At 43.2% G+C, this 20,010-nt stretch overlaps 1 protein-coding gene across 1 annotated transcript in view; it reads right to left on the reverse strand.

Annotated features, from left to right (window-relative positions):
• Positions 1 to 18,792, reverse strand: part of LOC128848763 (plasmanylethanolamine desaturase-like) — an 81,398-nt gene extending 62,606 nt beyond the window's left edge. Inside the window, exon 1 of the mRNA XM_054048911.1 lies at positions 17,454 to 18,792. Coding sequence (XP_053904886.1) covers positions 17,454 to 17,616 — 163 coding nt within the window. The 5' untranslated portion in view covers positions 17,617 to 18,792. The remainder of the gene's footprint in view (positions 1 to 17,453) is intronic.
• Positions 18,793 to 20,010: the final 1,218 nt, after the last annotated feature.

The following is a 20,010-nucleotide window of genomic DNA, read 5'->3' on the forward strand; positions in this document are numbered from 1 at the left end:
CATGTGAAGCCTAACATAGGTTACCATTAGAAAGTTTAACACTGCAGTCCATTACAGACGCTCCCTGACTTATGCAAGCGTTCCGTTCCGGAACGCCTTGCGTAAGTCGAATTTTGCGTAACTCGGAGACATATACCCGACAATTTTAGGGGGGGGGGGGGGAAAGCTTACGGAACTTTTTCCGTAAGCACAGGTTTGCGTAAGTTGGGTTTGCGTAACCCGGGGAGTGTCTGTATATTAAAAATACATAGCTTGTCAGCAGAAGGAAGGAGCCTGTCACAAAAACTGCATGTAAAGGGGGAAGCCCCTCTATTGTTCATCGAACTGAAAGAAAATTCAAATCAATACTTCTGTATTTCTCCAGCTACTCACCCATCAGTGAATCTCAAGGTCCTTTGCAAATGTTTATTAATTAAGCCTCACAATGCCCCTGTAGTGGTAGGTAAGGCACCAGATACAGGAATCATTTACTTCATCCACAACTGAATTTCAGCCATCCCTGGGGTGGAATATAACAGCTGTTTAATGACACACACAGCAGCACTACACAACTGTTTAGGGCAGAAAGTGAACAATACCCACCATATCCAATCAAAACTTCACTGGGGATTCAAATAGGTGGCATGTAATTATCCAAGCTGTAATTTGGCCAGGACCCATACTCTTGCAAGAAGTCCCATAGGATCTTTTAATGTTCAGACAATCTCTTTTGTGTCCCATCCAAAAGAGGACACTTCCAGAAGCACAGAGAAAAGCAACATCGGAGGAATCACCAACACCTTCCCAGAGCATCTGTTTCTTAGAGGTCTCCTCCGCAACTACTGACCGGATTTATGAGATTCTGGTATAGCAAAAATGGCAAAAATTATGCAAGAATGTCTTTGCTAAAGAATAGCTGGGAAGCTAATCTAGATTTGTTCCAGAAAAAGAATACTTTTCATTTTTTAAAGTTTGTGTTTATAAAGCTGTATGCTTTAATTCCAGACACCTGTTCTCTGCCAGTTTCACACAGGCCAAAGCCTAGAGATGTTGTGGATGGAAAAAGAAACTTTTAATAAAATTTCGCCATGCTAATTAGCAGGAAATGGAATAATATGATGCAAGGAAGAGACTGCATTGAAGCAGGTAAAGCTTTAAATTAAGAAGAAAAAAAAACAATGTATGGACCTAAAAAGTGGGGAGAAGAAAGCTAATCTTAAGAAAAAAAGAAAAAATCTAACACATTTAGAAACCTAAAACAATCATATAAGAGAAAATTGAAAGTATGAATAAAAAAATTGCAATATAAAAGCTTAGGCAAAGATGATAAAAGATGATAAAAGATCAAAAACGAAGTCATACCTCAAACAAAGACACTAAAGATAAAGAAAAGAGAGTTTGTATAAGAGCTAATAAGTGTTCTTCAAAAGAATTGTGTTTTAACTTTAAGGAAGATTTTGCCTTCTTAGATGAGAGCCTTTTATGCGATGCTTCATTACTAAGGGTTATCAAGAGAATTACAGTAAAAACCTAATCTTTCCATTACATGAAAAATCAATCTAGCATATTTATTTTAAAAACTATTAAAAGAGCTTTCATGAAAGGACAAAAAAAAAGAAGACACTAAAAGGTATTTTGACAACTGGGAGCATAAACGAATAAACAGGACATAAATTAAATTAAACATATTATTCTTACAAACTTAAGAGACACAATCATGTAGTTAGGGTTTTGTATATGAAAAAAATAAACAAAACACATGAACACCAGAAACCACAAGATAAAAACTTCTTTTTTTGGTTTAAATTTAAATATGTCCCTGCCACGTTTGCAGGCCCAAACACTACATCATTGTATAAGTAAGTATCAGAGAACTGAGTATTTCCTTGTCCTGGCAGAATGAACTGAAGAAAGCAAACAGAAGTGGTGAAACATAAATTAGAAATTAGTCTTAGAGGTCCAGATCCCAGGCTCTGGCCAAGGAGAACACAGTAAAACTCAGGAGAGAATTGTACAGACGATTGTGTGCCAGCATAAGATAGAAAAGTCTGAAGACTGCTCTAATTTGCACCAGCTGCCAATTGCTCCAAGGGGCCAATACAGCAGCTTAGGAACAGCAAAGCACAGGGAAGTGCCAGACAGAAACCCTTGCACCAGCCACGCCTCCTACAGTGTCTGCAGGTGAGGGATAGCGTAAGGGCTGCTATGTATCTATCTATACAGACTAGCACATTTCAATTTAAAACATGAGATAATGTGGGCATGCATCCCCAGGGGAGGCCATATGCTGTTCTCATGGCTGCCCTTCACACTGGTTCTGCACGGGAGCCCAACCAAGGAAAGCTGCGTGGAGGATATACTGATTCAGCAGCATTCAGGCAACCTGGCCATATCACCTTCTGAACTGTGCCATTTACCTCCCTGATCCACCGGAGTGGGCTCGCTACTGTCGGGCACCCCTGCAGGCAGTTTTTTGCAACTAGCAGAAGTCGGTGGAATACAGTGATGAACGCGTCCCAGGATTGTAACCCTAAAATACCTCTTTAGCAATCTGTGTACTTATGCAGTCCCTGTACATGAGAGCCTCCCAAGCACAGTAAAACCCCTATTTTATGGACTAAGTTAATAAAAATTGAGTATCTCAGTTACTGTAGGTATGGTGCCAAGTGGCACTATGGTGCACTACTTCGCTTTCTTTTTGTCCTTCAAACCATGTAGTGGATGCTCCCCTGCTGCAGACCTTCTGATGTAGGCCTCTCCAAGAAGTATTTATAAATCTATTTTATGGGTCAGAGGTAAGGCTATTGGAATGCGTAAATCTTACTGCTGGTAAGCAAATGTATGAGCTGCGAAGTATTAGAATATGCTTTGTAAATTACCTTAACTTGTCATTTTGATACTTTAATGTTTAGGTTTGTTTGAATTGTTTTTGTATAAAGGCTTAAAGTACTTCCTGAAACAACTGTAACTTTCATTTAAAGTATTTTATTTGCGAATATGATAGCTGTGCATTACAGACACACACACACACACACACACACCCTGAAAGAAGATATATTTAAAAGAAAAGAAACCACCAGAAGTAATAGAACTCTCAGAATTAAAAAGTTTCAGTGTTTCTAGCAAGCAGAAGGGCACACCTGGCTAGTGACTGTGGATGCGACTGCACAAAAATCAGTACTATGGGAGGAGGGTGGTGGGGAAGCTAATAATTGGGCCCTACTGATTCAATGTATAAGCTTTCCAACCTTAAGCAAGAACTCTATGGGAGACACCCACCACAGAGCCAGATCTGTGGACTTCTGCACCACAAAAGTCTGTGGTTCTTTTCTGCTGAACAGAGCCCAGTGAGATTAAGATAAAATGCTTCCTCTCTACATGGCTCTTTTAACAAATCAAGGATTTTGCATGTGACAATGGACTGTGTTAAAGCATTTATTTCCCCCTTTTCATTACATCTTTCAGTAAATTAGGATTTTAATATTCCCAAAAAATTGCAGACATATCCCCTTTATGTGAGAATAAGTACACTGAAAGAGACAACAACTTCTTAAAAATCCATACATAATAAGGGAATAGGTTATTCAGCTATTCATTTAAGACGCTCTCCCCTTCACAAAATAATGCCTAATCCTCCTCTTCATTTCAGGGTTCCCCACAATGAATTTAGCAAGCAGGATAATACAGAGTTCCCTACAGAGGTCCACTACTTAGCAGGGAAGGAAAGCTATTAGTGGGTAACATCACAAAGGCTGAAGTGTTTAATGCCTGTTTTGCTTCAGTCTTCGCTAAAAAGGTTAAATTGTGACCAGCTGCTTAACACAGTATTAGCTACAAGGGTGAAGGAACAAACCCAAAACAGGAAAAGAACAGGTTAAAGAATATTTAGATAAGTTAGACATATTCAAGTCAGCAGGGCCTGATGAAATTCATCCTAGGGTACTTAAGGAACAAGTTGAAGCAATCTTAGAACCATCAGCAATTATCTTTGAAAATTCATGTAGGACAGGTGAGGTCCAAGAAAACTGGAGAAGGGCAAACATAGCACCTATCTTTAAAAAGGGGAATAAAGAAGTCCCAAGGAATTATAGTCAAGTCAGACAAACTTTGATAACTTGGATAATGAATTGGCGTGAATACCAATTATAAAATCAATGGATGACGACAAGCTGGTAGGGGTTGCAATCACTTTGGATGACAGGATTAGAATTCCACGTGTCCTTCACAAATTGGAGAGTTGGTCTGAAATCAACAAAATAAAATTCAGTAACAAATGCAAAACACTTCACTAAGGAAGGGAAAAAAAACAAATGCACAACTACAAAATGGGGAATAACTGGAGAGCCAATGGTACTGCTGAAAAGGATTTCAGAGTTATAGTGGATCACAAATTAAGTGTGAGCCAACAAAGTGAAGTTGCGAAAAAGGCAAGCATCATTCTGGGTTATATTTACAGGCGTGTCCTATGTACGACACGGGCGATGAGACCACAACTGGACTACTGCATCCAGATTTGTGCACCACACTTTAGAAAAGATGTGGACAAACTGGAGAGAATCCACAGGAGAGCAATAAAATATTATTTTTAGAAAATTTGTTATACAAGGAAAGGATAAAAATGGGCATTGGTAATCCTGAAAAAAGAAAATGGAAGGGCAACCTGACAACAGTCTTCAAATATGTTAAGAACTTTTTTAAAGAAGAGGGTAAGCAATTGTTCTCCATGTCCACTGAAGGTAGAACAAAGAGTAATTGGTGTAATCTATAGCAAGAGAGATTTTAGGTTACAGATTAGGAAAAGTTTTCTAACTATAAGGATAGTTATGCACTGGCTTCCAAGGGAGGTTGTGGAACCCCCATTTTTGGAGGTTTTTAAGACAGGTTGGACAAACACCTTCCAGGAAAGGTCTAGGTATATTTAGTCCTGCCTCAGTGCAGGTGGATGCACTAGCTGACCTCTTGAGATGCTTTCCAGCCCTACATTTCTCTTTCAAAGGAAAACTGCAAGGTGGTTTTTTTTTCTTATACAGATGCCAAAAAGCAGAGGCACCCCAATGCATACTGCCCCCTCCTTCCATTCTCCCAAGCCATGACATAACGTATGCATCCTTGCAGCCATAATCAAAGATGCTAGCCCAATTGGTGGGATTCATAGGAGTTTTTAACCTTGCCTTTGTGATGGGAAACCACCTCTCTTGTCATCTGTGGGGATGGCACCACCTGAACGGAGTCTGACCACTATACCTACAACTCAAGATAGCAAGGTTAGGGAGTTCTGGTTTAATTTAGCCGACAGAACAGGAGTAGTGCTACTAGAAACAGTGAGGACTTGACTCCAGGAGATAAGATCACCTTTTAACCATACTAGCTAGATGGGGACAGGACAACACACAGTATCTGCATACTACAGTGAGGGGCAGAAATGTAACACCCTAACACAGTGTATGATAAATATTCTGATTGGCTCCTGGAAAGGAATGGGGACAAATGTCCCTACAAAAGCTGTTCTATATCACTTGATAGATGGTAAGAAACAGAACAGCTGTGAAACACTTAGGAAAGTGTAACATGCTGACTCTTAATCCATGAAGGGTATGTATATTTATTGGGTTATTAGAAGCAGGAGAGAGGAAAGCATGACAGAACAAGGGTTATTGTGCCAGTTAAAAACTACACCATTTTACATTTTAAAAATGGATTTCTCCTTTAACAATAGCTTCGCAATAACAACCCGAAGAACAGTTGCACAGGAAGTTGGAACTGCAACATGCAGTTAGGTAGTAATTGCAAGGCTTACACAGTTATAAAGGTAGCTTGGTTAGAGCAGCAAAGAGTCCCCTGGCACCTTATAGACTAACAGACGTATTTGGGTGAATACTCACTTCGTCGGATGCATGTAGTGGAAATTTCCAGAGGCAGGTATAAATATGCAAGCAAGAGTGAGTCAGGCTAGAGATAACGAGGTTAGTTCAATCAGGGAGGATGAGGCCCTCTTCTAGCAGTTGAGGTGTGAACACCAAGGGAGGAGAAACTGCTTTTGTAGTTGGATAGCCATTCAGTCTTTGTTTAATCCTGAGCTGATGGTGTCAAATTTGCGGATGAACTGAAGCTCAGCAGTTTCTCTTTGAAGTCTAGTCCTGAAGTTTTTTTGCTGCAGGATGGCTACCTTTAAATCTGCTATTGTGTGTCCAGGGAGACTGAAGTGTTCTCCTACAGGTTTTTGTATATTGCCATTCCTAATATGTGATTTGTGTCCATTTATCCTTTTACGTAGGGACTGTTCAGTTTGGCCGATGTACATAGCAGAGGGGCATTGCTGGCATATGATGGCATATATTACATTGGTAGACGTGCAGGTGAATGAACCGGTGATGGTGTGACTGATCTGGTTAGGTCCTGTGATGGTGTCGCTGGTGTAGATATGTGGACAGAGTTGGCATCGAGGTTTGTTGCATGGACTGGTTCCTGAGTTAGAGTTACTATGGTGCGGTGTGTAGTTACTGGTGAGAACATGCTTCAGGTTGGCGGGTTGTCTGTGAGCAAGGACTGGCCTGCCACCCAAGGCCTGTGAAAGTGAGGGCTCATTGTTCAGGATGGGTTGTAGATCACTGATGATGCGTTGGAGAGGTTTTAGCTGGGGACTGTATGTGATGGCCAGTGGAGTTCTATTGGTTTCTTTCTTGGGCTTGTCTTGCAGTAGGAGGCTTCTGGGTACATGTCTGGCTCTGATAATCTGTTTCCTTATTTCCTCATGCGGGTGTCGTAGTTTTGAGAATGCTTGGTGAAGATTTTGTACATGTTGGTCTCTATCTGAGGGGTTGGAGCAGATACGGTTGTATCTCAGTGCTTGGCTGTAGACAATGGATCACGTGGTGTGTCCGGGATGGAAACTGGAGGCATGACGATAGGCATAGCGGTCGGTGGGTTTTTGATATAGGGTGGTGTTAATGTGACGGTCACTTCTTTGCACCGTGGTGTCTAGGAAGTGGACCTCCCATGTAGATTGGTCCAGGCTGAGGTTGATGGTGGGGTGGAAGCTGTTGAAATCATGGTGGAATTTTTCCAGAGTCTCCTTCCCATGGGTCCAGATGATGAAGATATCATCAATGTAGCATAGGTAGAGAAGGGGCATGAGTGGACGAGAGCTGAGGAAGCGTTGTTCCAGGTCAGCCATAAAAATGTTGGCATATTGTGGGGCCATGCGGGTGCCCATAGCGGTGCCACTGGTCTGGAGGTATATATTGTCATCAAATTTGACATAGTTGTGTGTGAGGATAAAGTCACAGAGCTCAGCAATCAGTTGTGCTGTGGCATCATCAGGAATACTGTTCCTGACAGCTTGTATTCCATCTGTGTGTGGGATGTTTGTGTAGAGAGCCTCTATATCCATGGTGGCTAGGATGGTGTTTTCTGGAAGGTCACCAATGCATTGTAGTTTTCTTAGGAAATCAGTGGTGTCATGGAGATAGCTGGGAGTGCTGGTGGCGTAGGGTCTGAGTAGAGAGTCCACATATTCAGACAGTCCTTCAGTGAGAGTGCCAATGCCCGAGATGATGGGGCGTCCAGGATTTCTGGGTTTGTGGGTCTTGGGTAGTAGATAGAATAACCCCGGTCGGGGCTCTAAGGGTATGTTGATTTGTTCCTGTATTAGTGTAGGGAGTGTCCTGGTTAGATGGTGCAGTTTCTTAGTGTATTCCTCAGTGGGATCTGAGAGAAATGGCCTATAGAATTTGGTATTGGAGAGTTGTCTGGCAGCCTCCTTTTGGTAGTCAGACCTGTTCATGACGACAACAGCACCTCCTTTATCAGCCTCTTTGATGTCAGGGTGGTTTCTGAGGCTGTGGATGGCATTGCGTTCTGCACGACTTAGGTTATGAGGCAAGCAATGTTGTTTTTCCACAATTTCTGCCTGTGCATGTCAGCAGAAGCATTCTATGTATAGGTCCAGACTGTCATTTCGACCCTCAGGAGGAGTCCATGTGGAGTTCTTCTTCTTGTGCTGTTAGTGGGAGGGTATCTGTGTATCAGTGCGCTGTTCAGTGTTATCTTGAAAGTATTCTTTGAGTCAGAGACGGCGAAAGTAGGCTTCCAGATCGCCGCAGAATGGTATCATGTTTGTGGGGGTGGCAGGGCAGAAAGAGAGTCCCTGAGATAGGACAGACCCTTCTGCCAGGCTGAGTGTGTAGTTGGATAGATTGACGATATTGCTGGGTGGGTTAGGGGTACCACTGTTGTGGCCCCATGTGGCAGGTAGGATTTTAGACAGCTTACAGTTATTTTTCCTTTGTAGAGAGGTGAAGTGTGTAATGTAGATCTCCTGTCTTATTTTAGTGAAGTCCGCTTGTATGGAAGTTTGGTTATTTATGAGAGTCTCCAGGTTGGAGAGCTCTTTTTTGATGTTTTCCTGTTTGCTGTATAGGATGCTGATCAGGTGGTTCCTCAGTTTCTTTGATAGAGTGTGGAACAATCTCTCACTGTGGTCTCTGTAGTATGTAGATAGCAATGGATTTTTCACCTTCAGTCCATTTGGTATGATGTCCATCCGTTTGCATTTGGAAAGGAAGATGATATCTGTCTGTACTTGTGCAAGTTTCTTCATGAGGTTGATGGATTTCCACTCCATACGGATAAATGCAGTGCCTTGCATGGTGTCAAGTATCAGAGGGGAGCCGTGTTAGTCTGGATCTGTAAAGCAGCAAAGAGTCCTGTGGCATCTTATAGACTAACAGACGTATTGGAGCATGAGCTTTCATGGGTGAATACCCACTTCGTTGGATGCATGTAGTGGAAATTTCCAGAGGCAGGTATAAATATGCAAGCAAGAGTGAGTTTGTCTGCAGCCTTGTCATGAGACTGCAGAGGGGGTGGTGACAGTGTCACAAAAGAACTATAAATTAAGCCTCAAAAATTCTATTATCCCATTTTACAGATGGAAAAGAGAAGTTATTTGGCACATAGGAGTTATTTTCCTGAAGTCACACAGAGAGCCTGTAGCACAGCTGGCAACAAAACTTACACCTCCAGATTCCCTATGTCCTACTGTAATTACAGTACCACATTACAAAGATCATGATATAATGTGTCAAAAGCATTATTTCACAATTATCCAAATTTTACAACCCAAGGACATTATTTTGCACAGATACTCAAAACTCCTACTTGTTGCACTGTACTTTTAGTCAATAAAAGTGTTTTATATATATATTATTTGGAAAGCATTCACAAAAACAGCACGAGTGTGCTGTATTGATTTTTTTGCTTGTCTCTTATCATGAACAATAGTCTATTGCCCAATCTCACTATCTAGGAATTTTCATCACTGTGATATCTGAGTGCTCTATTGTCCAGTTTTCTAGCAATGGCAGAGAATTATAACAAGTTGCATATGCTGTTTACTCAGAATAAAAAAAAAGATGCAAAACATTAACTAAATTGTTATTTTAACAAAAAACAACATTCCTGCTTTTATGTCAAATGGTCTACACCTACCAATGTGGATACATCTTACATGCATTATAAGGTCTATTGCTGGTGACATTAGGTTTTCCCCTCAACCATTTTATAGTTGGAAATATATTTTGGAGGTGTTCTTTCATTAAATTTTCCATGAAAAAGTATTTTAAAGTAAGGGGGAAGGAGGAGTTTACAAAACTAAGACGTTAGTAGAATCCATTGGTCTCTTGGGTTCCATGTATCTAGTATACTAAAATCAGGCACTGTGATAATAATACAATCTATATGGTCAACTATCATGGGGATGAAAATCACAGAATTACCTAGATTATGTACAAACAATTTTTGGGAGGGGTTTACAATGAACAGTGTGGGGGGCGGAGAGGGGGGGTCACATAGATAGTACTAAAGCTTGATGAGCTAATTTTGCTAAGAGATGTCAGTGCTCCAGTTAGAGAGAATTGTGTCATGTGGGAAAAATCTCCCGGGAAACCTGGCCTTAGGAAAGAGAATGTCATTAGGTTAAAATTGTTAAAACTATGCAACTGGAAGCTCAAGGCAATACAGAACACGCTGTCAGCATAAACTCTTAGTGAAGCATACTTGGAACATACCACATTAAAAGCTCAGGATCCTAAAGTTATATGGTAGTAACCCTCAGTTAACTTCAGCATACTGAAATCACAAATTGTAAAAGCAAATTGACATGGGATCTTGCCATTCCTCGGTAGTTTCAGAAATACACCTGTAACTGGTGGGAAGTAATACAAATGTGATGGATTGAAGATTGTTAAGAAAGACTACAGGAAGTAAAAAAAGAAAGCTAACACATAAAAACCCCACCAATTCACTTTAGTTGTTAGAGGACATTTTTAAAAGTCTTAGGAAAAAAATTAGAAAAGCTGTGGGAAATGTTAAAAAAAAACCCGGCTTGACAGAATCAGTAGGGGACGCTCAGAAACTAATGAGAAAATGCAGGCAAGCAAGAGAGGTAGATCAGGTCAGAAATGCCAGATATGATGGAAGAACTGTATGATGTGACCGTGGAGGCCCTGGAGACAACAGACAAAGACAGAAAAGCAGAGAAAGAGACAGTGCTCAAGGGATGGTGCCGAGAGAGAAAGAAGCAGGTTTTCTAGCAGAGAGGGAAAAAAACTTGAGGACCCACAGAAAGCCAATATATAAGAACCAAAACTGTTTGCCAATCCTATTTATTCTGAATTAATCATGCAGAGTGACAGATCTCGAACGAGGGGGGGGAATACTGAAGATAAGAATAGGCGAGACGGTAGATTGGTAGGTTGCTTAAGTTTTTGAAAGAGTGATTGCATAAGCCGTTTTAAAGAAAGGTGACCACCATATGCAGCAGAGATCTTCTGAAGGATGAAAGAGAGAAAGAGCGAAGCTGCAGATCATGCTGATGCCAAACAGACAATGAACATGGAGAGAGCAGCAGCTTCCAAAAAGCTAGAGAAAGCACTAAATCCAAAAGAGGGGGTGGGATAAAAAAAGGCCACCCAAGAACATGTGGAATCAAAGTGGAGGTACTAAAAGGACAGCAGATTAGAGGAAGAAGAGGCACAGCAGATCAGTGGTCAGAAGCAGAGAAATCTCATTTTATAATCTGTGCAGCCTGAAGGGCAAAAAAAAAAAAAAAAAGTAACACAGGGCTGGAAAAAAGCAATTATACCATACAACAAGGAAATCATAAAGAAGTGTTAAGAATGTCCATGAAACAGACCTGTCAAGGGTTCCAAGGAAAATGTAAAACAGGGTACAGGGTCACCTGAAATAAGTAAGAAACTGAATAAAGTTAGCACCAGGAAAGGAAAAAGTAGTACTTAGTTAAAATTTCCACCTATAACAAATAACGGAGAAGTACTAGACATTTGGATCTGACCTGTAGGCGTGTTTTCTGGACTTCAAACATTTATGATTTTCTTTGGTGAGAGGAAGCTATTGGAGTTAAATAGTGTGCCATGGAAGATCACAAAGTTACTCACAGAGTTAAACAAGGGCACTAAAACCTATGTTAGGATTAGAGGATAGAAAGTGTTGAATCTCTCTTACTTACTCTTTTCAACATTAATGAATCATGTACTGAGGTCAATGGGAAACACAGAATAAAGTAGGAAGGAGCATCTGTTAGTTGATTTTTATTATGAAGATTATGATACTGTACCTTGTTAGGAGATATGTTAATTGAAAGAAGAACTAAAGCAAGGAAAGAATATAGTAATTCCCTTAAAGCAAAAATTAACACTTGTGAAAAAGTAGGCTGAGATGCAAGTAGCTCTCGCTCTCTTAGACCAGAATGGAATTATAGAAAGTAAGTTATAGGATTCATTTTAAAATCATATGCCAAGGAACAGGACCTAAGTGAGAAGGATGTAAAGTAAAAATTTCTTTCATGAATCATGTTATATGGGTTTTAATCCATTCTCTTATACTTCCAAACATTTGAGGCAGGGAGAGGACTGGGTATAATTGCTTTTGTTGTGAAGTGCTGGAAGTTGAGCAAGAGTAGCATCATATCTGGATTTTAGGAATATCACTGTAAGGAGGCAAAAAGCTACACCCAGATGAGAGGCAGAAGAAAGTAATCCAATAGGTGTTTATTGGTTTGCTGTTGAGCAGCAAGTGATGAGAGTTTGAGCAATTAATGCCAACAGGTACTTTTAACAGAACTCGGTCCACCCAATACCAAGTTCCAGAGAATCTGTAACCTTTGCTATCACTCTGAATATCATTTAACACCCATAGTTAATGGAACTATTTTTGTACAGGAGAGTTACTCAGTATGAGCATGTGTCACAGAATCAGGCCCTCACTGAAGATGTGGTGATATTTAAGCTACACTAGTGAAAAATTTGCAGTGAAGATTCAGAGGTAAATACACAGATCAGATTAAAGAGTTACTTCCACAAGGTACATAAAAACACATGGAAGAGGAAATCAGGACAAGGTGCTGGTGATAGCAATACCTCTGTGCTGTTTATGACTGACTGACTGAAACAGATATGCATATAACTGTTACAGGGAGTAGCCAGATAGGATTTTCTCTGTATGGATTTAAAAAAAAAAAAAAAGGCAAGTTTTTCTGCATTGATTGAGTCATTGTGTAATGTGTATGTGATCATTTCTGAGCAACATCCACCCAGCGTCAAAATACCAGTAGATCATTTATTGAAATTATTTACCAGCTTAAGGATCATCACTTTTCCTTATGTGATGCAACAAAGCTTATTTTAAACCACCTGTGCAGAGTTTTTAATAGATGGAAAGAGACTGAAAGGTAACTTTGACGTGTAGGCTCTAGACGCTCATTTGATAATTATACTGACATCCTTTGTAAAGTGCTTTCAAATCTACTGATGAAGGTGAGATATTATAATTATTTGTGTCTGGACATGGAGGAAGGTGAGAGGGTGGAGGAGCCAGCTCCACTTTCTTTGTCACACTGATACCAGCAGAAAATTCTCCTTCATGAGGGGAATTCTCTGCCTGCTGGCTATAACCAGAATTCTTCCACTTGGTTCCACCTGAGCAGTGCAAAGTAAATGTGGTGGACCAGAAATTCAAAATCAAATATCAAAGCTTTGGTATATTGGTTTTGAATATAATTGCTTGAATGAGTATCGTCTTATTCATAACAGCAATAATATCCATGCTTATAATAATTCAGGTCAGTCCCTGGGGTCCACAAAGCTTGCAACCCAGGCTCCCACGGATTGAGAGAGAACACGTGTGTGTCTGCGTGCACGCAGAACATGACCTTGATTCCACAAACATGTGCACTTGCACTGACCCTTTCACATATATTGAGTCCCACTGGCTTCAACAGAACTTAGCGTAGGTGTAAAGGTCTGTACCACTTATCCATTTGCAGACTGAGAGCCTGCATTTGTAAACTGGGTCCTAGCTCCATGGAGCCGCACCTTTATTTTGAGATCTGCCATTGAAACAACTTCCAGAAGTGTGACCACTCCACTGATCCAAACTGCATTTTTCCAAGGAGGAGGAGGAGTACTGTTTCCAAGTTATATATGTAATAGTGGTATTAAACAAAAACACAAGTTACACCAAAAACTTCAATATTCGAAGAGAGACTTCACAAAATAGATTTTTACCTTATATTTATTTAGCTGCACACACTCCTATTCTGGACATACATTCAGCACAGATTTTTAGCTGGAGAAAGAAATTATCACCATTTCTTGATTGTTAGGGCTCACTCTTACGTTTTAGTGACAAATGTGTTGAAATTACAATTGTATTGTTTTAAACTGTATACATAAATTGGTTGCCACTCTGAAGCCTAAAAATGTCACTGTTCAAGCCTAATTAAGAATGATTTTACTATTATATAATTACATCTAAAGAAATTTTTAGGAAAATGGACATAGATTTAGTTGTGCTATTCACATTAACATTAATGGAAGTCATGCGGCTCAATCCATGGCACACTGTGCCAAAAATATACCCCCTAATGTCCATCCACAAACATGACCTTTTCATTGTAAAATACAAGGTTTCAAAACCAGTTGAAAAATTAACCCTTCAGACCCCATCTCCATTAAAACTATAAACATCTTAGCAATTTGCTTTTCATGAAATAAACATATGGGTACTCCACCAGATGGGACCTCTTTTTAATGAGTAACATACACAAACCTCTTCAGAGGTTGGCAACAATGTCAAATTCAAGGCTTTTGCTCTCTCCATATTACTGAAAGTGTCATCATTATCTCTAGTGACCAATTCTGAGCCAAACCCAAAGGTCTCTTCACTCTATTCATTCTCCTTGATCTCTTACCTACTTTAACATCATGGACTGCCCTCTTTACAAAGACACTCCCCCCTCCTTGGGCTTCCAGCACAGTGTGTGCTATCATCCTACTTCGGGACTACTCCTTCAGCACCTCCTCTAGCTAGGTCTCATCTTCTCATCTCCCCACATCTGTAGGTACCCACAGGGTTCTCACTTTGGTCTCCTCCTTCAATGCTAATTACGGAGGTGACATAGCCACAGCTAACACATAGATAAAATACTTATGCCACCAAGTCCCAACTCCACCTCTTCCCATCTGTCAAGTCTTGCATCAGTGACATCTTTCTGGATGTCCCACCATTATCTTAACTCACTATGACAAAAGCCAAATTTCTTAGCCTCCATCCAAAACCCTCTTCCTTACTGCACTACTTACTTTATCACTGTTATTAAAGCCACTACTCTCCCTACCGTGCAAGCTTACAGCCCATTTCCAGATTCACGCTCTTGCCAAGTCCTGTCACTTCTTCCACTATATTTAAATATCAGACCCTTTCTCTCTGTACATTATGACAAACCCAGTCCACATTATGATCATCTCTTACCTCATGATCTGCAACTGCCTTCTGTCCTCCTACTTCACCAGTCTATCCAAAATACTGCAGCTAAGAACATCATCTGCCATTCCAACCTTTGCCCCTGCTCTCAACTAACTTCACTGGGCCTTCCGCCTATCAATCAAACATATGCTCTTTATTCTCAAACCCCAAATCCTGCTCTAGCCCTGCTCAAGCCTACTTCTCAGCACTCATTTCCACCTCCACCCCAGACAGAAGCCGGAATACCAATCAGTCCTCTCTCCCTAATGCTCCCTTTGTCTCTTCCACTTGACCTTTCTATTACCATGCTGTCCCCTCCACTTTGAGCAGCTTCCCTCTTCCCCTGAGCAAGCACCCTCACTCTCCCTCAAATTCCTCCTCAGTGCTTATTTCTTTCACTTATACTTCAAAGGCTGATCTCTTCTCCAAAGCCCTCAGTTCCTGATCCTCTGTCATTTGTGTGGTATCTGCCTAAATTAGATTAGGCGCTCTTCAGTGAAAAAGCCTTATCTTCCTATGCAATTGTAAAGTGGTATACACAACTAATGCACCATATAAATGACAGTAACTTTTCTACGTCTTCAACATAATTGGGACTGTCCAAAAAAAATAAAATAAAAAACCCGACCGGAAAATATTGGCCATATAAAACTTGAGCAAGTGTGACACTTAACTTAAACACTTGATAAATTGTTTTCATTAAATACTAATCTGTTAGAACAAACAGTAATCTGCTAATAGAGTCCTCCTGAGGCCAAAGGGTGTGTGTGTGTGTGTATGTGTGTCTCAAGCTCGTTGTTTGATCAAGGCCAGGGAATACCACCACATCAATAGGCCTCACCCATGACTCCCAGGGTGGACAACCTCTTTGATTGAGACCACAGTTCAAGCGCCATTCAACCCCATTCTCTCTGTCAAGACTGCTAACAAGGAGACCAATTAGTGCTAGGTTTTGTCCTGTCCACTCTCATTCAAATAGACTGAGATCACTAAGGCTGTGTCTACACTGCCACTTTCAGCGCTAAAACTTTTGTCATTCAGGGGTGTGAAAAAACACCCTCCCCCGAGCGACAAAAGTTTTAGCGCTGAAACGCACCAGTATAGACAGCGCTTTATCGCTGGGAGCCACGCTCCTGGTGATAAAGCTACCACCGCTCGTTAGGGGTGGGGTTTTTTTATTGCCAGGAGAGCTCTCTCCCAGCAATAAAGCGTGTCTACACTGCCCATGTCACAGTGCTGCCGCGTTAGACATACCCTAACTCATTTCATGTAGGCCACTGAACAACCTGAAGATGGTAGCCACCTCCAGTCACTACCCACTTGTCTCACACTTAAGGTGGCAAAAAGAAGGCCTGGTGACTTTTGGTAAGAAAAAAGGAAATGTTAGCCAAAACACCATTTGAAGAGCTACCATATATGCGATAACAAGCTACCATTCAGCTCCACTAATCTGAATGAACATCCTATAGAAGACACGTTAGCAGTACTAGCACTTAAATCATTCCTAGAAGAACCAAAGTAAATGCACCAGTGCAAGACCAAGAATGGAAAAAATGCCTAAAATTCTCAGTGTAGACGCAGTCACTCCACTGTCCATCCAGTCAAAATTTTCAAGAGTGATTAGCGATATTGGGTGCCCAACCTGACACCTGAGATGCCTTAAAGGAGTGAGATAATCAGATAGCAGGAGCTCAGCCCCCTTCAGACAATCAGTTTGGGCACCCAAAATCACTGGTTACTTTCAAAAGCCGCAGTTTGTGGCTAGACGCTAAAGGTTACTGGCACAGAAAGAGATTACATGGTGAAAAATATGTAAAATCTATTTTCCAAGATAGTTTACTTTGTGCATTTGACAGCACTTTACGCAGCTAGTCAGTTTCCTCTCTAGTTGCCTGGCCCTTTCAGATAGCACAGAAAAATGTTTTCAAAGATTGGAAAACATGATTGTAAAACCACAAAAGTTAATGGGGGACTCGGAGGCAGTATAATACCCAAAACTACTTTGAACTCTTTATTTTAACATTAATTAGATTTGGTTTCCCTCTATCCCAGGCCTGAACATCCATCCCTAACACGATATTTAAAGTTTGCACCTTAACATTGTCACTTTTTCATATGTTGTTCTCTTACATTTTTACAGAGGACATGCAACAATGCAGCCCTGTCCATCTAGCAGTCATCTTGAGTGTTTCACTCAGTCCACTGAACTAAAAAACAGCCACAGTCACCTAGATGGGCTTGGATCGAAAGCAAGGATATTAGATTATGAAGCTAAAAGGTGCCAAGGTGAGGAAGAGCACCAGTGGGGGCTCAGGGAATGGCTAGACCAGTGCAGTCTATATTAAACACCGAGAGAAGTGTGCAGCACCTGGGGCCATGGAGCCAGGGGATAAGGCCCATCCACTTTCCGCAGCTGTGGAAATCAGGTCCCGGACCGCCACATTCGCCCTCCCTTCACGCCCCGTATCTGCGCGGCTCTGGGCCACTTGCATCGCGTTAGTCTATGAACGGTACGAAGCAGCAGCAGCGGGCGGGGGGCGGACGAGGAGGATGAAAGCGCAGCGGAAAGCCGGGGACATGATGGCATTCGCCCCTCCCTCCGCGCTAGGTCCCTGCGGCTGCGGGCGGGCCGGGGGCGCGCAGCCTCTTACCGGGCGAGTAGAGCTGGGCCAGCTGGCGGGCCCCGGCGTGCTGCGGGCCCCAGCGAGGCACGGTGCTGCTGCGGGCCGCCACCCCGTGCTGGTTGCCGTTGGGATCCTCCTCGGCCATGGAGCGGTGCTTGATCTCCAGCTCGCTGAGCAGAGCCGCCGCCATGCGCCCTGCTCCGCCGGAGAGCCAGGCGGGCTCCGGGAAGGAGGCGGCGGCGGCGCTGCGGAGCAAAGCGAGAGGCGAGCGCACCTGAGAACGCGGCAGCCGGGCGGGGAGCGCCCAGCGCGGCGCAGGGGGGTGCCGCCCTCCCCTGAGCGGCCACGCGCGCACACCCGGCGGGGGGGCGTCCGCAGCCCCCCGGAGACCCTCCCCTCGCACACAGGGGAGCCCCGAGCCAACGCGCTGCAGCCCCCGCTCCGTGTCCCCAGCCTGGGGCAGCGGCGGTGCCCGCGGGGAGGGCGGCCCTAGGGGAGCCCCCCCGGATCGGGCACAGACGTGTGGGGGAGCTGCAGCCGGGCACCTGGGCAGGAGCCCCAGGGAGACTCGGGGTGGTGGCAGTTCCCGCTCCAGGCGCGTCCATCCCCGCCCTGGCCCGCGCCCTGACGGCTCCCGCACCCCCCGGGGTGACAGCTGCCTGGGGAGGAGACAGGCTGCGACCTGCCCTGCGTGGGGGCACCCACGGCTATCGGCTCATGCGTGTGCCCGTGTCCCCCTTCCCTAGCTGGGGATGTTCACCCGCCCGCAGCCGCGCCCCTACCTGCCGTCCGGCTGGGCCGCCCGCCGACACCGGCTGCTCCCCTTTCCCAGCCGAGCCGAGCCGAGCCGTCCTCCCGCTGCTGCGAACCTGGCCGCCGCTAAGGACCTGCGGGGCCGCCGCTCCTGCGGCTCTCTGAGCCCGTCCCGGCTCCCCCCGCGGCTCGCCTGACACCTCCCGGCCCCGGCGCTCGTTGCAGGGCTCCCCCGGCCCGGGCCTGCTGCTCCCGGTTACCTGAACCTCCCCTCCCCCTGCGCTGCTGCGGCTAAGAACCCGGGTCTCCCCGGGCAGTACTGGAGCGCAGGGTTTGGTTATGAAACCCTCTGACTAGAGCTGCTCTGCTGTGTGGGGACCAGGTTGTGGGCAATGGCCTGGCTAGGGGAGGAGATATTAAAGGGGGGCCTGCAGGGACCCCGGTATTTGGGTTACCCAGCATGTTCCAGTATAAGATTCTTGGGATCATATTCTGTACAGCTCTGTTACCCTCCCCCCCTTTGCAGCAGGCCTCTGAAATATGGCTTGGAGGTGTGTGTGTGCGCGTGGTGGTGGGGAAGTACCTTTTGTTGATCACTTGTACATCGGTTCAGGTTTGGGAGTGATTATAAACTGTTGAAACAACTCTCTCTTCTTGTTGTTAGGATCCACAAGGCTCCTTCTTGTGTCATCCCCATCCTCCAGGTACTGATTTAATTCATGAGATCAAACAGTTGCATTTCTCCATGCCAAAGGCTGGAAACTCATACGATTCTCTCACTGACATAATTCTTTGCTATGATTACTGGGGACTTGTATAAATAGACCAAAACCAGTGATCATTACTAATACTTATCATGGACATGGCGTTTTCAACTCCTAACTACTGTACAGACATGAACTAATGAATTTTAGCACTTCAACAATCTCCAGAACATGGCCTTCACCATTTCTCATACTTAGGCTGACCAGATGTCCTGTTTTTATAGGGACAGTCTCTATTTTTGGATCTTTTTCTTATATAGACTCCCATTACTCCCCACCCCCATCCCAATTTTTCACACTTGTTGTCTGGTCACCCTACCAATACTGGTCTTTCAGAATCGCTGCAGGCTTCAAGATGTTTAACGTAACAAACCTAAAGATTCTCCTCTACTTAGGCATCATGCACGCTGCAGTGTAGACTCCTAGCCGTTTCCTTTTATTGCAGGTTCACAGTAGTTCTGCTTCATTGCAAGGACCTGCTTTCAGCTCTTATCAGAGTCCAGAGTTCTAGTCTCCACTGGGCCAGCTCACTGCCACTCTTCCTTCTGCAACCACCACTTTCCCTGGTCCACCTGTGCCATGCCTTGCCTGCCGTCAGTCTGACATGGGATGGGATATTTACTTCATAAGTTTTGAAACAATTTGCCAAAGATAGGTCCACATTAGAAGTAATGGTAACTCACCTGGACCTCAGTAGTCATCTTCTCAGATCAGCAGCAACTAAATGATAAGACAGACAAATTGGTTTGAACTTGACCTTTTAACTAAAATCAAGTGTAGTATTATCTAGTGTCAAGGGATTACATTTTATAACGTATTGTATTCTGTAATATATTTCCATAAGGAAAATCAACGGAGCGTGACCTTTTAAACCAAGTCGTTCCTTGCTCTCTTACTATACCTTTATACATTAGCTATTCCTTTTATTACTTTGCCCTTGCACCATAGGGTTTCATCCTCCTTTTCTCTGCATAGTATGTCACAGATTGCAGTACTCCTTAGCCTAGATTTAAAACATTTTAACCACATCTCTGTTTCTGTGCTTCTAAATTAAGCTCACATACATT

Source organism: Malaclemys terrapin, chromosome 14 (genome assembly GCF_027887155.1).
Source record: "Malaclemys terrapin pileata isolate rMalTer1 chromosome 14, rMalTer1.hap1, whole genome shotgun sequence".
NCBI classification, from domain to species: Eukaryota; Metazoa; Chordata; order Testudines; family Emydidae; genus Malaclemys; species Malaclemys terrapin.